Here is a 21,049-nt window from a genome sequence, read left to right as displayed (position 1 = left end):
GTCAGTTCTCCTATAATTCTTGTTGTCTTTACATGAAATCGTAAATGGAACATTTAAAGAAAGAACAAAAATGAGAAAAAGAAAAATTACAACTGGAACGTGCATATATATAAAAAGCAGGTATATATACATTGGCTTGCACAGAACATCACGAGATACAATCCAGGTCGGAAATCCAAATTCGAAGCACGTACATGCTACCTTCGATCACGTAATGTTACAAAATAATACAGTCGATTTCGGTAAATGATTTGATGCATGATCTATATGGATAAATGTGTACATACGTGTATGTCGGTATGTGTGTAATTACAAACATCGTTTTTCTTTGCGATAAATTCTCGGTCGAGGTTTGTTCAGACACTCGTGCGAAATAAATACTTATTTTTGAGAATTTCTATCTTTACAACCTATGCGAAAAATACTGTTTTTAATGTGAATCATGATCCGACAGAATTCCAACATACCACCCATTTTCGTACTTTTCCAAATTTGGTATACGATGTATCTTTGCAACCTGTTACACAACGTTGAGTAAAGGAAAGAAAAAAAATGAAATAATAAAATATTAACATTTTTATGAAATATTTAAAGTACGAAACAGATAATAAGGTTTAGGAAACTGTTTCTATCATTATTCTACATTATTTCTGTGCAAAGTTTCGAGGTTATAGATTAAGCAGAATTTAATGCAAAATAAATGAAGATATATTTACATATATATTATCTGTATATACGTATATACTTCTATAGTCAGACAATGTTATAATAGTCGTGTGTGTATGTGTATATATACATCGCTCATTTGCTACAATGACATAACTCAGAAAACAAAATTTTCCAAAAAATAAGTTTAAATGTTTCGAATTATCAAAATTTTTATTATACTTTTAAATGCGATTTTGGTGCAATATGATTGTAGAGGAACAAAAATGCTCTTCATTCGGCGTATTGAATTTTCACCCTTCTTTTGCAAACAGTTCAAAAATGACAATTTTTGAGTTATGTCATTGTTGTGCAAATGAGCGATATATATATCTGTATGTATGCATATATACACAGAAAAAAATGACGTTATATAAACAGCATCAGTGTAATTGAGACAAAACCTATTGATGCAACATCAATATTAATAAACAAAGAACATCAGATAATTGTGTTAATAATTTAAATATTTGGCTCAATAATATCCAATTGAATTAACTACTTATGTTTGTGGCAGCCCGTGACGTCGATGTTTAATTGAAGCAACTTCACTTTTTTTCCGTGTATATATGCATGTATACGTAATTGCAATATATATTATTATTATACATAATAATACATATTAATTATAACATATGTGTCTTATGTATATGTATGCGGCGCGTGAGTATACATTCCAAATTATTGAATGTCCTTTTAATGACAAATTTGGAGTCAATTTCGCAAATTAAACTTTAAGATGATAAGTGAATAACAGAACTATATTTTTCAATTAGTTTAATGATATTTAATAAGATCCAAGTTCAAGTTTTAGTTACAGAGATACACAAAAGAATAATAAAACTGCAATAAAATAGCGCCACTTCCTCTCGATATTGTTTCAAAGAAAAAATCTAAATAAATTAGATTTGTTTTTAAAACGACATTCAGTGAAAAATACATAAACATATATCTACATGAACTACACGATAGAATAGATAAATATCTGCAATAAGAAAAATGAAAAGAATAATAAATCCAAGTTGCGAAGGAATCGTTCTTGTCAAAATTGCGTTTGGTTTTACGTCGGTAAAGGTAAGTGTTATCCGAATAGAAATTCTATGCTAGTCAGGTCCTTTCTATTGCATCATAAGGATGCACCTTGTAATGATGCCTATAGATTCTCTTGTGTAAAATAAATAATCACTGATCGTAGCATGTACTATTTATCATGGCTCTAATTCTTTGCAAGCAATGTTCTTACGCGACGATAACCGGATTGCACTGAACAATAGTTTGCGGGTGAGCACAATGCTCTTTCACGTGTCCACAATTTCAGCTTTGACCTTCTTCTTCTCCTCCACCAACTTAACGTCCGTTACATGCAAATTGTGCTCGCTTTTAGCAGCGAACTTGATAACGGCTTGCGTCGATACTTGAGTCGTGTGTCGCAGGTCCAGGCGTTTTAGCGCCTTACATCTCGTCAGGTGATCAAGAGTCGTTTCGGTGAGCAATTTGCAGTTTGCTAAGTTCAGCGATCCCAGATTTGGCAGCGACGTCAGGTGCGCCACTCCGGAATCGGTAGCCTGCTGATCGAGGAGAGGTCTAAGGTCTCAAGATCCAACAGATGCTGGACTATATATCTCACGCCTCGATCCGTAAGATCGCATCCGGCTAAAGACAGATTCTTGAGATGCTTCAATCGTGATGTTTTGTCAATAAGGCCAGGTCTTGAATCCGTTGGTGAGTCCAAAATTTCTTGCAAGACAGCGTCATTCAAAGAGGTAACATAATTCAGATTCAATTTTTCTAGAGGCGGACAGCTGCAACTCTTCAGGGCACGAACGCCGGCCCAAGTACAGCCCTGAAGGGACAACGTTCGTAACTGCGGCAATCTGCTCAGAAGCCAAGCTAATTGCATCTTATTGATGTTGGTCCAGTCCAGCGAAAGACATTCGGGTTGACGTCTGATGACAACCGTCAAGTGTAAGGAACGGAGTTTATAATGTGACAAGTTCAGTTTCTTCCACAGGCTGGAATCTATACTGTATCTTGCCCAGGTACGGCAAACCAAGGCACAATTAAGCAGATCCTTTATGTTAAGAAATCGAAATACCGCAAGCACCACTACCTTGTTGTACACCAAATTCTGATGCTCGTTCGATTCACCGTCCGTTTCTTGGATAGGCGGCAGCGGCGCTGGCCTAACTACCACGTGCGGCCTCACCAAAGATCTGCTGCTCGAGGCAATCAATTGCATAGCTAATTGGGTACGCTGCTGCGTCATTCTCTGTTCACCTTCGGCTGGTTCTCCGGGCGAATCATTCCACGCCTGAGGAAAATAAAGCACGCGAAATGTATACAGCAACGCTCTATACAACGCGGCTTATCTGGAGATTCAACCACGCAAAAATTATTCCACTGCAGGGTTTTTTTTAATAATTTCTATGTAAGAATTAATGTACCTCGTTGGGATCAAGTCTCGATCGTTTACTTGGTGTCATTGCCCGCTCGGAATCCGTGGTCGGTGCTGAGGAGACTGCGCTGGATACTGATAATTTTCGCGTGCGACCCCTTTGCTGACGCGGCCGATAATCCAAGTTTCGACCTTGCTCGCAACACTGTGGACACTCCCAACTATTTGGTAAATCATCATTGACGGTTACCTCCTTGGAGTTCAAACCTATACATTCTGGATGTACGATGTCGAAGCAGATTGAACACTCCATTAAAGTAGATGGTGTTGTGGGAAACGGTTTACCTGAAATTATTTAAATGTTCGACTTATGGGGAGAGAGTGACATAGCTTACACATATAATTTTTAAATTATATAAAGACTTAAAATATATGTTTTAAAATGTTTTAATTTGTCAGTATAAAATTGTATTATAATATAATCATAATTTATAATAATAAATAAAAATTTGTAAAGTGAATAAAAGATTCAAAATATATGACCCAAATAATTTATTTGGAAAAATTATAAAAACAAGTTATATTTATAATTGGTTGCAAATTGTACATACCCGTCAATGGTGCAGGTGGTTGTTTCCAACCATCTAAATTACATACTTTACAAGATGACGTGACTGGAAGCATGGGCCTAAGACATTGACGCATGAGGCACGTTTGCTTAGCGCGCCCACTGCCTCCAAATTTGACCATATCTTGGCAAAACACACACTCCCGACAATCTTGTCTAGTGCAAGCCTCACACTTTTTGCATCTGGTTCGTCTTCTGCGTGGAAACGCTCTTTCAGACTTGTCCGAGTGATGTCTTTTTACAAAACCTTTTCTCGTTACTCTCATGCGTTCCTGAAAAAGAAAACGTAGCAAAAAGAAATTAGATAAGAAATATTAAAATGTATTTTATACAAATACAAAAATGAAGCTCTCCAGATACACAGTCAAATTAATAAAGTACACAAGTAAAAGTTAACGCCGACGTGAAGCGAAATTAATATTTTACAGAAAGGTACATTTCTTGAAAATACATGTACATTCTATTTTTATATGACACTGATTGATTTATTTATTATACCTTACATTCATAAGTTTTCAGAGAGTTTACGTAATAATATTAAAAAGTTTAATCTTCACACTTTGTACGTTGACTCAAATAAATTCAACTTCTAGATCAAACCTTACGAGGATAAATTACCGGATGACGCACCAAATGGTGTTGTACAAGATTTATTGACAAAATTATGCTTATATTGGTCAGACTAGTAGACAGTTTGGTATTCATATTAAAGAACATTGCTATCAACTTAATAGGAATGTAAAAAATTACTCTATTGTTTCTCAACACAGATTGAAAGGACACGAGTTTGATTGGGACAATATTAAAATTTTGAACAGAGAAATATTATATAAAACAGGATTTTTAAAATGTTCCATATAAAACGTTAAATTAACAGTATTAACCTATGAGAGGATACATTAGATACTCAGCAACGAGTATTTACGAATTATTGAGAGACTTTCATATATATGTATAATGTGTTTTTATGTTTTTACTTATATTATTTGTTTCTGTTTGCTTAGATAGCGTAGCTTATATACTTATAGTACGTATCTGTATACATTTTTAAAATTAACTCATTAATTAGATAAGACTGGTTTAGTCTGTAAGATGTTCGATATATAGACCATACCGAATACTGATGTCAAAGAATTTCATAAATTGACTGTTAGGTAAGCAAGTTTCATATTCGTTTTAAGAACTTTTTACTTATTAATTTTAATTGCTAGTCACTTATTTTAATTTTTCTTTTATAAGGCAGCAGACACTTTTGCGTTTTGGCGTCGGTATTCGTTTTTACCAATATGACTATCGACTACCATACGATGACTATCTATTAATATCATTGTAAGTGCATTTCATTATTTCTTACACCGAAGAGAATCTAAACCTAAGACCGAAACGTTTGTTATGTAATTGTATTTTCAAGATATGTACCTTATTGTATAATATTACTTTTGCTTCACCATCGGTGCTGGCTTTTACTTGCCTTTATGTTCTTTATCAAATTGATCAAATGTATTTGTTTCAATTTAAGGTAATGAATGATAAATACCCTATCAGCGATACTCAAAGGTGGTGGTGGTGGTAACACAGGATTGCCCGTCACAGCCGCTTCTGGATTATCATGTCTATGCTTTTCCACCAAACATCGGACATTGTGAATGAGAGGGACCGGATCGCGTATCAATTCCGGAACATTAAGAAGATCTTCATCTTTGTCGACGGCAATGAATGTAGATACATTACTATTGCTTTCAAGCTATGTAACTCGTACGGCGTGATATGTATGTGCTCTTGCAGCTGTTGCGGGATTAAGTGCTGCCGCTGCGATTCGGATATATCCAAGTGACTTCTACGCAAGAGCACGTGCACGTATCTTTCGAGAACATACCTGCGGCAGTACATGAATCTTTATAATATACAAAAAATAGCATGTATATATCAAATTTAATGGTATAAAATATATTGTGTTCATCCTTACCATAACATTTCTATAAAAAATGGATATCGGAATTTCTGTGGTACTTTCGTATGCTCCTCCACTTGCGCCACTTTCAACTACTTTTCTATACCGAAGCTATGAAGGAAATTTCCACCGAAGACCAAAGAGTCTTGAGGAGTATACACTGCGTGTATCCAACCGGTCGGTATAAAAAGAGTCATGCCAGCATTTAGGGTTATCCTGCCACATCTGTCTACCATATCACCAAAGAATACATCCGATTGTTTGCCACTCAGCACCAACTCCTGATAAAGAGTCAAGTTTTTCTCCGTGGGTGGAATCAACCAAAAGATTTTGCCACCACGCAGGATGTGATACCACACGCTCGTACCACCAATGTCAACGTGAAAGTCAGTGTAACAACCCTTTACCGACATTAAACAATACTTCTGTACTTTCGGGTACATCATGTTTTTTAGGAGATTGATAGACTCTACCTGAGCCTCCTTCAGATGGCCTCGGCCACACTAGGTCTACCCAATCTACTTGTCGCACTAGTGCAGGCGATTGTACGTAATTCTCTAACTTTTGGTATGACTAAATTCTAATGAGATCACATTCAACAAGCGCTCCTTGTTAAACTTTTAGATTAATTAAACTGTTAATTGATTACCGTTGAATTAACTGGTGTCTTCATGTTTCCCAATGGGTTTACCAACATCCCACTCTCCCCTTTCTCCCCTCACACGAGCGAGCAGCGATCAGGATCTTTCACTCTCCGAATCGATGTCCTCGACGGGATACGAAAACGTCACTAATTGTAAGAGGCGGGTGACACTCGTCGTTCTCTTCTATTAAAGATACGTGTGTTGATGCGAAGTGTTAAGTATCAATCAATGGTTCTCATAAAATTCTATATGACGTCTTTCGTCAAGCAAAGCGAAATGATCTATTAAATTTATAGTATATATCTAGTAATTTATAGTATCATTATACTGATTATAGTATCACGTATAATATCATTCTTTAGCTACAAAAGAATTTCAAAAAAAGTAAGGCAATTATTATCATTTTTCAAACTTTAAAAATAAGTCTAACTTGACTTTAAAATAAGTCAGAAATATGATTTTATGATTTGCATACATCTTTAAGATCGCCCTTTTTGAGTCTCTAATGTATGTAATATAATTTGAAATAATGTAAAACTATATTTTTATGTTATGATTTGGAAAATACTAATTTTTTTGTTACTGCAAGGCGGCATATGAAATACTTCGTGTATATAAGAACTTCGTGTTTTCTTTATTAAAACATAACGCAATGAAATGGCAACAATATATAGCCGTTTTTATTTTGATTGATTGTCTCTTTCCGCCAGGCAAGGCCCACTTCGTATTCGAATCCGAAAAATCGAATATGCACAATCAACTACTGAAACAGATCCAGGATGGTGTAATGCTCAAGAGTGTAAGGACGAACGACCGTTCTAAGCCGATACTGGAAGGACTGAGGAAGTTTCGACGACAAATGACCATCGAGGAGCAGATTCAAAAAACCGAGAAAACGCTCGTAGACGATGCTCAGGACAAGATGGATGACATCGATGCCGTTAGGGATGATTTGCAAAGCACTAAGCAGATGCTCGCGATGGAACTTAGGAATAAAGAAGTCTTGGAACGAGACAATAAGCGATTGCAGGTAATAAGACTTAAAAGGCATTGACATTTGATATTTTGGAAAAAGTTTTCAATAACATATGTAAGTTCACTCTGCCCAATTCTATTTAAAACATTTTATAATCTTATTCAAACAAGGCAAACCAGCGACTTGCTGAAATGAGGAAAAATTAGAGGGTTAAAAAAAATAGCTAAGGATTTTAATAGAAATAAATATAGCTTAAGATAAAGATAATTTCTTACCGAGCTAATATGTGCAGGCAAGAATTTTGAATCTTGAGGCAGAAGTGGAACATATGAAGCTACAAAATAATGCACAGGAAAACAAGCAACAGGATGAAAAACTCACGGAATCCTTGAGACAGGAAGTGCAACAAGCGAGAAAGGACGCAGAAAAAGCGGAGAAAGGTTTCGCCACCGCCGCCGAGGAAAGAGACAAGGCTAGAAACGTGTTGGAAGAAATGAGAAGAATGTATGCGACGCTAGAAAAACGTATGAAGGCTGGTGCGTAATTAAAAGTGTAGCTTTACTTAAAGCTAGCTGAGCTATATTAATCGTGTTGTCCTGCAATCTCTCCCTAATTACCCTTGAATTTAATCGCTTTTTAAACAAAACGTTATTATCAATTCCATGCGAATCTCATATCTATTTCTTATGCTTTATATCAACGCTTATATTAATCACGCTTTTTCGCTTCGCTTTTCCTTGCTTTGCTTGTCAGAAGAAGGGCTTACGCCGATTGAAGCTGATTGCGAGCCGATAGTGGAGTTAGAAGAGGATTGGGAAGACGTAGGATGGTACAATGTTGCAGGAATGGCACTGGTTGGCTGTCCAAGCGCGAAAGACGTAGCTAGGATCGCGTCGCAAAAGAGTAAACAAACAAGATGTTTGCAGCACGAGCGAGGAAGAAGAGGAGAGCACGGAAGAAGAAGAGGAAGACGAGGATCCTAAAGCCGGAGCGGAGAAACGCGCGCAGAGGGAGATCAAGCTTCTCATTTCGAAAATTAAGAATTTCAAGTGAGTACGATGACGAGGTTTCCGCGATTTATTCAACTCGTAATGAGTAACCGTATCGATAATACATTAAATAACACAGAAAATTATTGTATAACAAATTGTCTAAATAGGGACAAGGCTGTGAACGCCAGGAAAGAGAGGCACGCGCTGAAGGAGCAGATCAAACAGCAGCCAAAATTACTGGTGGAAGAAAAGAAGAAATACAAGCAGCTGCAGAATCAGGTAAACAAGATGGCGAAGCTAATGGGGGATACCGACGATGACGAAGAGGAAGAAGAAGAGGAGGAGGAAGAGGAGGAAGAGTCGGAGGAAGAGTCGGAGTCTGAGGAATCGGAGGAAGAAGATTCCGAGTCTGACGACGATCAAGCACCTATCGAGAAGCGCAAAGGCAATTTGCAAGTGAGTTGCCATTGCAAACGAAGATATTGCAATTAATTTCTGGATTTTATTCCTGAATATTTATTTCTTTTTTTTAGAAACGAGTTAATAAGCACGAGGGACGACTGGCAGCCTTGAAAAAGGGCAACTACCTGCTGAAAGCGCAAGTAGACAGAATCAAAAGGACAATTTGGTAAAGCAGCGAGAAGATAGTATCAGCCTGCAGGAGGACCTTGATTCCGTCTTAGCAGAACTAGGTTAGATTAAATACAGTGTAAACGCAAAGAATATTTTCATATGCAGAGATTGTATCGTATACAAGTATACACCATACAAATATTACATATTGAAATATAGACAATTTTGTATGTTACGAGAACAATAACACACATATTTTTTAATAAATTATTATTGACCGAACGCAAAGCTTCTCGTAATGGCTTATTGAATTTAAGAAGCAAATAGTTTTAATAAAATAAACGCTTTATATATGCGATATTCGAGATGTAAAACCAAGGTGAGCTTGAAACGTTTCCCAGCGGTTTGAATCAATCGAATGAACGAGCTTGATTGTCAATTGTTAAGGGATCCTATAGCGAAGGCCGAACTTCCTCGACGTCGGTAATGTCAACTGTCAACATTTCTAATCCTGTTTTCTATGTTATATGTCTATATTTGTCCTTGTCTAACGAGAGGCATTCTGTCTTTGTTCGATTGCTGCGCCATTTTTCGCTACACGCAATACTGCTCTTCCATGTCATCATTGCTAGTGCACGTTTGCAATAATCATTTTTCACAGATAACTTTTTTGTTTAGAGTCTAAACCTAATTCTGACAACAGTATCGTATTTTTAGATGTAATCCGCTGGCCACGCCACAGTTTTTTGTAACAATACATTGTAGAATTTTTATATAAGCAAATGTTTTCGCAAGTTGACGCATTGTTATATGTAGTTCCTAAAATTATTTTTATTCTCGGTATAAAATCGCGTGGTGTGGCCTTTATTTCCGAATATGCTTCAACTTTGGAGAAAGATTTTTCAATCCGTAAAGCCAAAAAAAAGATATCTGTGCAAAACACAATCTTGACAAGCAAAAAAATTGATTTTTTTTACATTAAATATTTAAATAAACTTGTATTTAAAACTTTGCCACGTGATTATTCCTTTATTAAAAAAGAATATAGAATCATTATTTTTAAAAAATTATTAAAAAATATCTATTAATAATAACAAATTTATTGGTAATGAAGGGAAGCAGTTCAGTATACTGGTAGTGGAATTTTAAAAACGGCTTTAATGATTTCTTTTAAAAATTTGTGACATGTTGTTAAAAACTATATATATATATATATATATATATATATATATATATATATATATACATAATATATCAATTAATAATGAATAGTTGTTCTTACCACATAATCTGTAATATCAAAGTTGCATCTGTAAACACTACATGCTTTCTCAATTCTCTCTAGATTATGTATATGTAGTGGATCATCGTCAACATGTGTATTATTTAATTCTTCAGTATCATTGACTGATATATATTTTACACGAAAGTCAGTCTTTATTGGTATCGTGGATTTATCATCTTTTCCGATCTCAAGTTCCCACATAAAAGAAACGTTCATTCCATTGCCTATCACTAATTTTTGACCCGCGACAGGATTTAAACTTTTAAAGTTAACGTCTATTGACGAAATTGTCATTAATTCAGGTTCAGTTAATTGTAGAAGTTGACTTGTCAAGCCAGTCACGACAATTTTAATGAATTTTCTTTGTTTTGCTGTATGAAGTTTCATACTTGACATCAATGGTGGACCAAAATGCAACGATATGCTTTCTTCCGAACCCCATAGACATTGTATATTCAACTAAAAAAAAAAAGTTAAGTTATAATATTCATTGTGCGAGAAATAGAATAATAAAATTACAAGTGTTAAATACTTTATGTTCCATAGATGAAGCATCTTTCTTTGATGGTAATTCAGCTAAGATCTTTAACTGCACTCTTATGGTTTGAAATGGTTCGCACGTTGGCAGTGGTATCTCTAACTCCTTCACCATTACTTTTTCAACACTTTGTGATTGCACTGTCAATCCGCGTGATGTGCGTAATTTTAACTTCATTTTTTCGGTTATCTTTGTACTTTCGCTCGAAATAACTAATTCAATATCTTGAATAAGACCTGCCAGTAAATCTCTGCCACAATTTACGGATATCGTTGGCTGCGTCTTTGCTACTTCGTAACATAATCGTGGATTCAGTATGAACGATAAAAACTTTAATTTTTCTTTTATCACCAATGATAATTGGCTAACTTTGTATAAACCCGGTTGATTTACTCGCCTTGTTAAGACAAATGTATTTATACCGGGTTTCATAACGAATTCATCACAGGAGAGCGCTTTGCTAAAATCATCCTTTGTATTGATTGAAGGTTTTCTATGCTTCGCACTGTCTGAACGTCTCACGAGCGGTTTCATATATTTATTAATAACACTAGCAGCACCAAGACTCCTATCTTCCTTGTAATCCAAATAAGAATATACTTGCAAACGTAATAAACTGAGATCAAGTAGTTTCATATCTTCTAATGTGCACTTTGACAACCTGAAATAAAACAAAACTGAACAAAAATTCAACACAAGAAAATAGAAGATATACAATGAGCACTATTGTAAATATATGATATTAGAATACCAATATAAATAATATAAGTTCTTTTTTACAATTTATTCTTTTTGCCATAGTATTAAAAATTATATATATACATATTTTTATAAATAAAAATAATTACAATTTTATTTATTAATACCTACAATTGTACTAGAGGCTCAACAGATGATTTTAGTCCTTTTTTCTTATTAGATATGGATGGCTGTTGTATCTCCTCTACAGAAATAGCAGCGCTAGTACATCTTACTTCCCGAGGAAACAAACTCTGTACACTGATTTCAACGTTAACTACACAGTCTTGTACTATCTTATCCATTACTTTAGCTTTCATATTGAGTATTGTAAAAGCACATCCGAGTTCCGCGAGTAATGGTTGAGGTGAAGAGATCATTTTCATATATCCTAACATTTCTTCCAAATATGTATTGCGTACAGTTATATGCAAAAGACTTGCGCTAGCTACTGTCGCGCACACTTTAGTATATTTCTCGACGTCGTCCATTCGTTTGTAACACTCGGCTAGCTCCAACTGCGTTTGCACAGTCAAGTGATTCCATCCTTCGTCCATATAAGTTTTCAAAGCGTCAGATAAAAACGCGACCGTTTTCTGATTTTCTCCGAGTTCGCTGTAGAATCGTGCCAATTCTTTCCCGATTAATCTGGCTGATCGAATACGGCCGACATGCTTGTATGTGCCCATAGCTAATTCTGCATGCTCCAGATACTGTTTCTTGAACGCTTCTTTGGATGATAGTGCCTTTTTTAACTTATCTGTAGGAGTTAACTTTCCTTCTACCTGTGGCTTCGAATCTTCTATACCTGCTATAAGATACACAACTGTGTGCAACTGTTCACTAGTCGGTTCACTTCCCGGCATTAGGCCGCACAATTTTCCTAAGCTTCCTAACTAAAAAGAAAAAAAGGCATATAATGCGATATATAGAAAGATATACCATAAAATAATCAGTGTCAAATAAATAAATTCCTTATTATATTGCAAGATTAAATGTAAAAAGACATATTTACCTGTCGCAATTCTTGGTAGCGAAGTCACTTCGTATTTTATCTAAGACGGTAGTCCTGGGCAATAGCTTATTGACCTTCTTTACATCATACGTTTCTACCATTACAATCATCCAATCTTGAATGTGATATAAATTCAATATCTTTAACCAAGCATCAATATCATCTCTAATACTAAGTCTTATAAGTATCAACATCCTACAAGAATACATGATATAAAAGTTTATTGTTGCTAAATTATTAGGAATATTAATGCATCTAGATATATATATATATATATATATATATATATATATATATATGTGACACGCAATCTATTGATTATATATCACAGATTCATTAAAACATTAGAGTACATCTCTATCTCTATCATACTATAGTTGTACAATATTCTTTTGCTGCTTAGCGTTTGTAGAAAAAAAATATGTGATTGATATGATTTTTTAATAATTATAAGAGGATCCCTTAACTATTGATTTGAGACAAACTATTAAAATAAAATTTCTAATCTATCGAACATTTCCCTGCTAATGGCTGGAAAAATGGGATTAAAAAATAGGGAAGAGTGGCTAAATAGTTTACAAGACTCTGGGTGCTTCCGAAGAAGCGCTCGGGCCCGGCTCGGGGTTACTTATATATAACTGAATAATAAATATAAAATGTGCTAATGTATTAGAGAATTAGACATTAGAATATTAAATATCTTTTAAAACATCGCGTTTTAGAATTTAATAACTAATTTTAAGAAATTTTAGTTTGTATGTGACATCCTATATTGAATGTATAATAGTTAAATTCTGTTTGTAATTCTAAGGCTCGATTCTAGCTTCTGTTTGCAAATAGAAATCGCAAATTGCGATAAATATAAAATATATACGATATTTAAATATATATTGAATTGCAAATTCTAGTCTTTATTAAGCTCATATTTTCTTCTTTACTCATATTTTCTTTTACTGGACTGATATTATTATTGTTTTTTTATTAATCTTTTATTTATCGCGCTAACTCAATATTTTTTTAATTTTCAGAGTATCTCGGGCAGCATTCTCGCGATTTCGCGTCCTTGTACATTATCTTCCTTGTCGATCAATTTGAGCATTTCGCCAAATTAGACGTTAAAGTAACGCGAGCGCATGTCATGTATATTTCTGTCGACAATGTGATTTTGACGCGCGTGATTTCGATCGATTCGAACAATTCAGTATTCGTTAATTGCGTTAATTAACATGTCGTAATTGTGCTCGTAAAGTATAATCAACGAGGAATCGAAATCAAACGAAACAACCAAAGAAGTATGCGCTCGTCGAAGATTGAAGATTCCATGAAAAATGCTAATGGGACAATGTCGAGAGCCGAGAAACACCGTGTACGGTGAGTATTGTACACACATTCTTAAGATGTTTTCCAGCATGACTCAGCTGGCAATTCGTCAAAATCAGTGCGATATTTCGTATAAGCGACAGATCAGATGTGTTTGAACAAGACATACGTAAGTCAGCGTTAAACTGTTACCAATTATACGTGTAAGGATGTAGATACGTTTTCGATACGTACATATGTTTCTTTGCTTTATTTTTATTTTACCTGCTGATAATATCAAATTGAATTTTACTTCTCACCAGATTGCTTCATTTTTGGGAAACAAAATAATCGTAACAATTTTTAAATTTTATCACTATTTTTAATATTCAAAATGTGTTCAAAAACTATTCTCGTATTACGGCAGTAAAATTGTCAGAATTTCCATGAAAAATTTCCCATTTTTATTTCTTGCGAAATCATACTTAGAATCACAATTTAGAGTTGAGAGTCATTTTTCATTAGTTAATCCTATGATTGAACATCTTACGGTACTCTTAGGTATATCTCCGGTATTTTAATCCTCTTGCTTCAAAGAATCACTGAAATTATTTTTGAAGACTTGCTATAATGTTACTCTGTGCCGCAAACTGTCTTTCGTTGAATAATAGTGATAGTTGACGTAGTCCTACGTCTACTTTCCTTCGCTGAATACTTTAACATGAAATAGTGACAGTTGACGTAGTTCTACGTTGTTGTTTGCGGAACAGTTGTTACTGTGCCCGTTTTTGTTTCTCTATTATATCTTTATAAATACTTATAGCGTTTTTCACTGGGAGAACTAGTGCGCACTAAGTGCGCACTCGCCGCAGGCAACGTGTTTCACTGGGCGTTTCGATGCGCGCAAAAATGGTGCGCGCTGTTTCACTGGGAAGTCTAGTGCCGAGTTTTTGCACTATAGTGCGAGAATTCGGCACGAGCTCCGAGAGACGGTGTCAGTTCAGTGCAACATGGCTGCGTGGGATGGTGACAATGTTTCAAATTCACGAGATGCACGATTAGCATTTAGACTATTAAATTTGCTTTCTTCGTCATCATCCAGTAGTGATAAAGATGATTTATTATTAAAAGAAAATCCGCGGAAAATTCCAAAGATGGAAAACTTTGTTCAAATAATGCATAATCTTATGGATAAGTATGTAAGTACATATATATATATGTTTCTGCAGATTATTGTATTACGTGAAACAATACCCTTATTGAAATTTAATACTGTAAGTGATTATTTGGCTAGTAATTAATGACTTATTTTGAGTATTAAAATCATTAAAAACAGTACTTTTAATACTCAAAATAAGTAATCAATCACTAGCCAAATAATCACTTACAGTATATTAAATTTCTGTAAAAATAATATGTATTGTATAAATATATGTAGCATCAATGCTATATACAAATATTATATTATATTATTTTATATTATCTATTTCATAGGCTTTTCCGAAATAAAAATCAAATTCTAATATAAAGCATGTAAGCCTGGCTGGACGTTGTCGTTATTATTTGAAGGTTTTCTTTTTTTATAATTATAAATATTATTTATTATTCGCATATATTCGCATATATCAACACACGTTTCGACTCTCCGTTTGGGTCCTCTTCAGTATTCTTTCGATTTGTAAACAATAATGTCTTCAATCCTAGTATAAGAACTGATTAAAATAATAGGCAAGCGAGAAGAAAAGCAATAAAAATGTATTCATCTTAAAATATTTATTTATATTGTAAAAATATTAATTAAAATATGTTTACCTTAAAATTATTAATTATATGTATTGCATTAAACATATATAACGGATTGCGGATATTTTTTGTTTACAAAGGAACGTTAAAGAGGACCCGAACGAAAGGTCGAAACGTTTGTTGTAATGTATGCGAATAGTAAATAAATATTTTTAATTTCAAAAAAAGAAGATCCTTTTTTTATCTTTGTTATTCATTGATGACTATCAGAAATTAAAAGAAAAACAGCCATAGTTAACAGTTCTAATATTACACCTATTACTATATTTGGTTTTTCTTTCTTCTTTGGCTAGTTTTCATTATTTTATTACTCTGTATTCGGTTTGGCGAACTTACGTATCAAGTTTAACTTTTCCCGATGTCGCTCTTTTGCGGCTTTCCTTTTTTCAAAGCCATCATACAAATCAAATACAGAGGCACAAGCGCCATAAAACCGCACTGAGAATAATGGACGTGTTTAGTTGGGAGTGCAAAAAACTTGCACTTTTGGTGCACTCCGGCAGTGTCGCCTGAACTCGACGAGTTTCCAGTGCGCACTCAGTTCTGCCCAGTGAAAAACGCTATAGTAAAATAATGCCTATTTAGGTAAATAAAACCGTTACCCACAAATTGGTCCAGGAAAGTTACAGATTTATTTAAAATAGAAATCTTTTAATTTATAAAAATTTCATCATTTAAGTTATTGTTACGTACGGAAATATTATAATAACATTTCGGACGACACGTTGAAATTTTGAACACTTTAGACGACGCACATTAGCTCGGAATTCCGAGCGTTAATGTAAATATTTAGTTTATCTTACGGTTATCGGACTGCCGTTGATAAGCTGAGGCCCAGATGGGGCCCAAAACTACGCTTCTAAAAGCTTCTAGAAGCTTCTAGAAATTCTAGAAAACCTCCCCCCTTGAGACGCGTAGAAAGTGGTGAGAATCTTGCGCGGGGGGTTCTGGCCATTTTCGGGTATAAATAGGGCGGAAAACGCCGCGAAGACACAGATAGTTTTTAACTTCAGCTCTAACACATTGTTTTTGGCTTCGTTAGTCACATAGTCTTAGGCCGGTATTCATAGTCTTCAAGATCGTCTTAAGTAATGTCTTAAAACGCTAATACGGCTCTGTGATTGGTTCATGACATCTTAAGATTGAACTTAAGACAATTTTAAATAACTATGAATACCGCCGGCCTTAGACTTCGGCTCTCGACTTAACTCTTATTCGTTTTGCGTATTACATCTATTCGCTACAGTCCCAGACTTAAATCTGCAAAGATGCGTGCGTTAGCTTGTCTCATATTTATCGCTCTGGCATACGCCATTCAAGGTACGAATTCATAAATTATTATAATAAATATTTTACCATAATAAAAAAACCGATATAGTGATAGATATAATGAGAGGTACAACTACGTGTCTTTCTAATAATACATATAGATAATATAAAATAATTACTTTCCAACATAAGCAAAATTATCAGTAATAACATAAATGTCTGTTTTATAGCATTTATAGTTTGTGTAAACATTTCTGTACGCATATGTAATATATATGTATATATATATATATATATATATATATATATATATATATACATATATAATACTTTTAAAAATAATTAATTATATAAACGAATATACAAAAATACAAACGTATCTCTGTATTCTCTAAATAATATGTAACTTTAACGTTAAAAATTAATATGGTGTAAACAATAAAAAATTTTTTTTTAATAAAAGATTTTTATTCTAAATAAATCTGTAACTTTCCTGAGCATATTACGGCTCACTTAGCCGTAAAATTAACACAATGTTTTATTATTATTGTTAAAAGTGTATGTAGTAATGTAACAAATATTAATTTCGGCGTATATTAACATGATTAATTTATTTTTGTCAATAAGGAGATCTATCACCTTATGGTGGAAAGGATGCTCCCATCGGCAAATTTCCGTATCAAGTTTCATTGAGATATAACGGTAAACACTATTGCGGTGGATCTATCCTCAATAATCGTAACATATTAACCGCAGCACTTTGTGTTGGAAGGTATGTTACATTCAAACATTCTGAACCTATGTCCATATCTCATTACTGAAATATAACTCTAAAACTAGTCTTTTAATATATCAAATAGGCATAATATGTAAGACTAAGTATATACATACTATGTTCTTTTTTTTATTGTTAGGTATCGGCATCGGTTAAATAATCTTAATAAACTAAAGGTCCATGTCGGAACAAACTTCTTGAACGCATCAGACAGCAGAACTGCTTATGACGTAGCCAGTGTTAGCGTCCACAATGTTTATTTATGGGGTGCTGACATCGCCTTAGTTCATCTTAAAACTCCTCTGAAATACAGCACGCTAGTGCAACCGATAAATCTTATGACAAGCGATGAGAATCTCGATGGCAAGTCGTGCACGTTGACCGGATGGGGAACAAAGGTAATATCGAACTCATGATATCGGAATTTTCTAGTTCAATGTCTAAAATAAGGCACTTTTTAAAAAAAAAAAAAAAACTCATTATTTTCTTTTTATATATAATATAACAAATTGAAAGTAACAAGTGAGAAGATATGTAATAATTATTTATTGTTCGTCATTTCTTTCGAATGTTCAAATACGCATTTATCCTTTTTAGAATTTTGCAGGAGAGCGAGGTGGAGAGGTTTTGAATAACTTGCAAGAAATTGAGTTGAGAGTTTATCCGCAAGAAAAGTGCGAGTGGCAATTTAATGCAAAAAATACTATAATTTGTACTTTGACGGCAACAAAAGGACCTGAAGATTGCGACGTAAACTGTCAATTATTAATATTATAAAACGAATTGATACATATATGTTTATTATGTTTTACAACACCAAAAGAATATTAATAATATAAAAAATTACATTAATAGCATCTAATAATATGCCGATTTTAATTAAGCTTAATACTGAAATTATTATAGCAACAATTGGCAATAGTAAACAATTTATTGTTATTTATAATATTAAAATTTTGTTACTAATAATCGCATTTTTATTTCAGGGTGATACTGGTAGCCCTTTAGTAGCCAATGGATTTCAAATTGGAATCGCCTCTTACTATTATCCCTGCGCAATGGGACATCCAAACTTTCACGCAAGAGCATCAAGTTCCATATCATGGATATTTGCAAATTTAAAAAATTAAAAAAAATTTATTATTTAATTTATTAACATACCACTTCAATTTATATAATTTAAAATTTAATTATCAATATATGTATTTTGAGCAAATTATTTCTGTAAAATTATATCATTTCCTGTTATAAGTATTTTCTGTTGCTTTTTCCATCAGTTAAATAAATTACTAATGCAAGTAACAAATCAATTGGTTTGATTTTTTTCTATGTAAAAGTTAATATTCTTGTTTGTTATCTTACGATAAACAATATCATATTAATTAATTAGCGCAAAATTCATAAGTGTACGTGATATTGTTATAATTTATAATTACAAAAATAAATTCTGCACTTTTCTCAAACTTTAACATTAAAAAATGTAGTATTGTATATTATATATTTATCAATAAAGTAACAATTTTCTTAACATGATAGACTATTGTAATTTATATCACTAAAGGCTAAGAAACCAAATATCGTGTCACAAATCTGAATTGCAGCTTCTGTTCTTTTTTTTTGTATTTTCTTAAATGCTACCCAGACATTCATATTATTAGTAGAAAGGATGCCCTGATCATCAAGTTCCAATATTAAGAATCTCCGAAGAAATCTGGAAGTCACTTCTGCAGCGGATTCACCATCAATCAGTATACCATTTTTACTGCCGCTCAATGTATAATAAAGTATAATACGTATACTTCAATCTTGTTTTATGTTATTTATACACTCGCATATAAATAAAATAAAATTCTTTTTGTAATACCGGAAGAAAGATGTTTAACCCTGGCTAGCACTTAGTTTCGAGTCCTTAATTTGCCACACTCCGTTACGTGAGATTGCTCGACTTCGTCGCACTGTCATTTTCATTCTAATTAATAATTTTAAGCTTATACTGTCGAAATTAGAAATACAGACTCTGAATAAGATGTTTATGATAATATCAGGTCAAGAAAATAATTTGAATTTAAATTGAACTTATTATAAGGAAACTAAGAAATTATATGTAAAAATTAGAAAATCGAAAAACGTTCAGCGGTCCACACTGAACCGGAGTGTAGCGAGCTAGGATTAAAACTATTTGAAAAGCGAAAAGTAATCGACCAATACTTTATATGTCTCTTTAACAGCCACGAAAGGAAACCTGGCGCTCTGAGAGGTTTAACTATTCACGCTGATGCAAATCTGAGACTGACACCGTTTACAGAGTAAAACTAGCCATTTTCACTGTAATTTAGATTTTTTTCAATTAAACATCGGCTTACTTATTCTGTCAATTTTTATCGAATTCAATAAATATGTATAATACATACGCCCCCCCCCCCCTCCCATACCACTTGCAACTACCAACGGTGTTCCCGCTGGTTCTGCCTGCACCTTATATCCGGATGGAGAAAAACCTCGGTAAGCACCATACAATAATTATTTTATACATTAAAAGCAGCTTCATCTTTATCTATTATTTATCAAATTTTAAAGTTTAGTAAAATATGAAAGTTCTTGTTTCAAAATTATATTTCTTTGAACCAATAATAAGAAATAATTATTTTATTTCTGTGTTATGACAACAGCTTTCAGAGTAGCGTTTGTTAGCAACAAGTATGGGCAAAAGAAGATATAAAAAAAATTCAGAGAGCTGTTGGAGAACGCAGAATTTGAAGAGACAGAATTAGAACCGTCTTGGATTGAATAAAAGGAAGCGACAAGGGCAACACAGAAGAATGAGATAATTATAAAGAAAAGGAAAATGGGAGAAAAAGAGATAGTGGAATAGAAAAATGCCTGGACAGAAAAAGAGAATTAAGGAAAATACTCACAATCAGAAAAGCATAAAAAAGGATGAAAAGATTCTAAAAGAATAATAAAATTAACGGAAAAAGATATTATATCAGCAGAGATGGAAAGCAAGGTAAGAAGGTTAAAAAAGAAAAAGACAAATGGAGAAGACGAAATAAAAAATAAAAAATAAAAAATAGTTACACTGTATAGTAATAAGGTATTGTATAGTACATTAATTCGTTGGGTCACGGTAGCTTGGACCTACCGATCGCTAGATCGATAATGATTAACACGGGCGCGGTTCATCGAAATATTAAAATGTATTAAGAAAAGCATAAGAGTTAATTAGATTTTTTTTTTAATTTTATTTTGCACTTTCTTGTTAGTTAGATTAATTACACAGGCCAAAAAAAAATTTTTTGTCAAGTAACTTCAACCAGAGTGGGTGTTTCGTACCTTCGGTCACAAAAAACAATACCGCATTCCAAATTGCTCCATCAGGTCAGATCTTAAAATTATTTCGTATTTTTTAAATGGAAAATGAACAATTTATAGGGAAAAAATGTGTAATAAATTACTAACCGTC

General features: G+C 33.6%; 2 protein-coding genes and 2 pseudogenes across 2 annotated transcripts; 2 read left to right on the top strand and 2 right to left on the bottom strand.

Annotated features, from left to right (window-relative positions):
* Nucleotides 1–1,058: 1,058 nt before the first annotated feature.
* Nucleotides 1,059–6,376, bottom strand: LOC139817790 (jmjC domain-containing histone demethylation protein 1-like; annotated as a pseudogene).
* A 441-nt stretch (nt 6,377–6,817) lies between these two features.
* On the top strand, nt 6,818–9,060 carry LOC139817632 (uncharacterized; annotated as a pseudogene).
* A 1,082-nt stretch (nt 9,061–10,142) lies between these two features.
* Nucleotides 10,143–12,291, bottom strand: LOC139817789 (trafficking protein particle complex subunit 10-like). Its single transcript, XM_071786088.1, has 5 exons — nt 11,558–12,291; nt 10,682–11,348; nt 10,539–10,608; nt 10,288–10,424; nt 10,143–10,154 (listed from the first exon to the last, which is right to left on the bottom strand). The coding sequence occupies exons 1-5, from the start codon at nt 12,289–12,291 to the stop codon at nt 10,143–10,145; spliced, it is 1,620 nt and encodes a 539-aa protein (XP_071642189.1).
* A 4,519-nt stretch (nt 12,292–16,810) lies between these two features.
* Nucleotides 16,811–18,936, top strand: LOC139817788 (chymotrypsin-1-like). The gene is made up of 5 exons (XM_071786087.1): nt 16,811–16,862; nt 17,439–17,583; nt 17,726–17,984; nt 18,184–18,336; nt 18,573–18,936. Exons 1-5 carry the CDS (start codon nt 16,811–16,813, stop codon nt 18,714–18,716), a joined length of 753 nt encoding a protein of 250 aa, XP_071642188.1. The 3' UTR covers nt 18,717–18,936.
* Nucleotides 18,937–21,049: the final 2,113 nt, after the last annotated feature.

Source organism: Temnothorax longispinosus, chromosome 8 (assembly GCF_030848805.1).
Source record: "Temnothorax longispinosus isolate EJ_2023e chromosome 8, Tlon_JGU_v1, whole genome shotgun sequence".
Lineage (NCBI taxonomy): Eukaryota > Metazoa > Arthropoda > Insecta > Hymenoptera > Formicidae > Temnothorax > Temnothorax longispinosus.
This window is presented reverse-complemented; position numbering and strand designations above follow the sequence as displayed.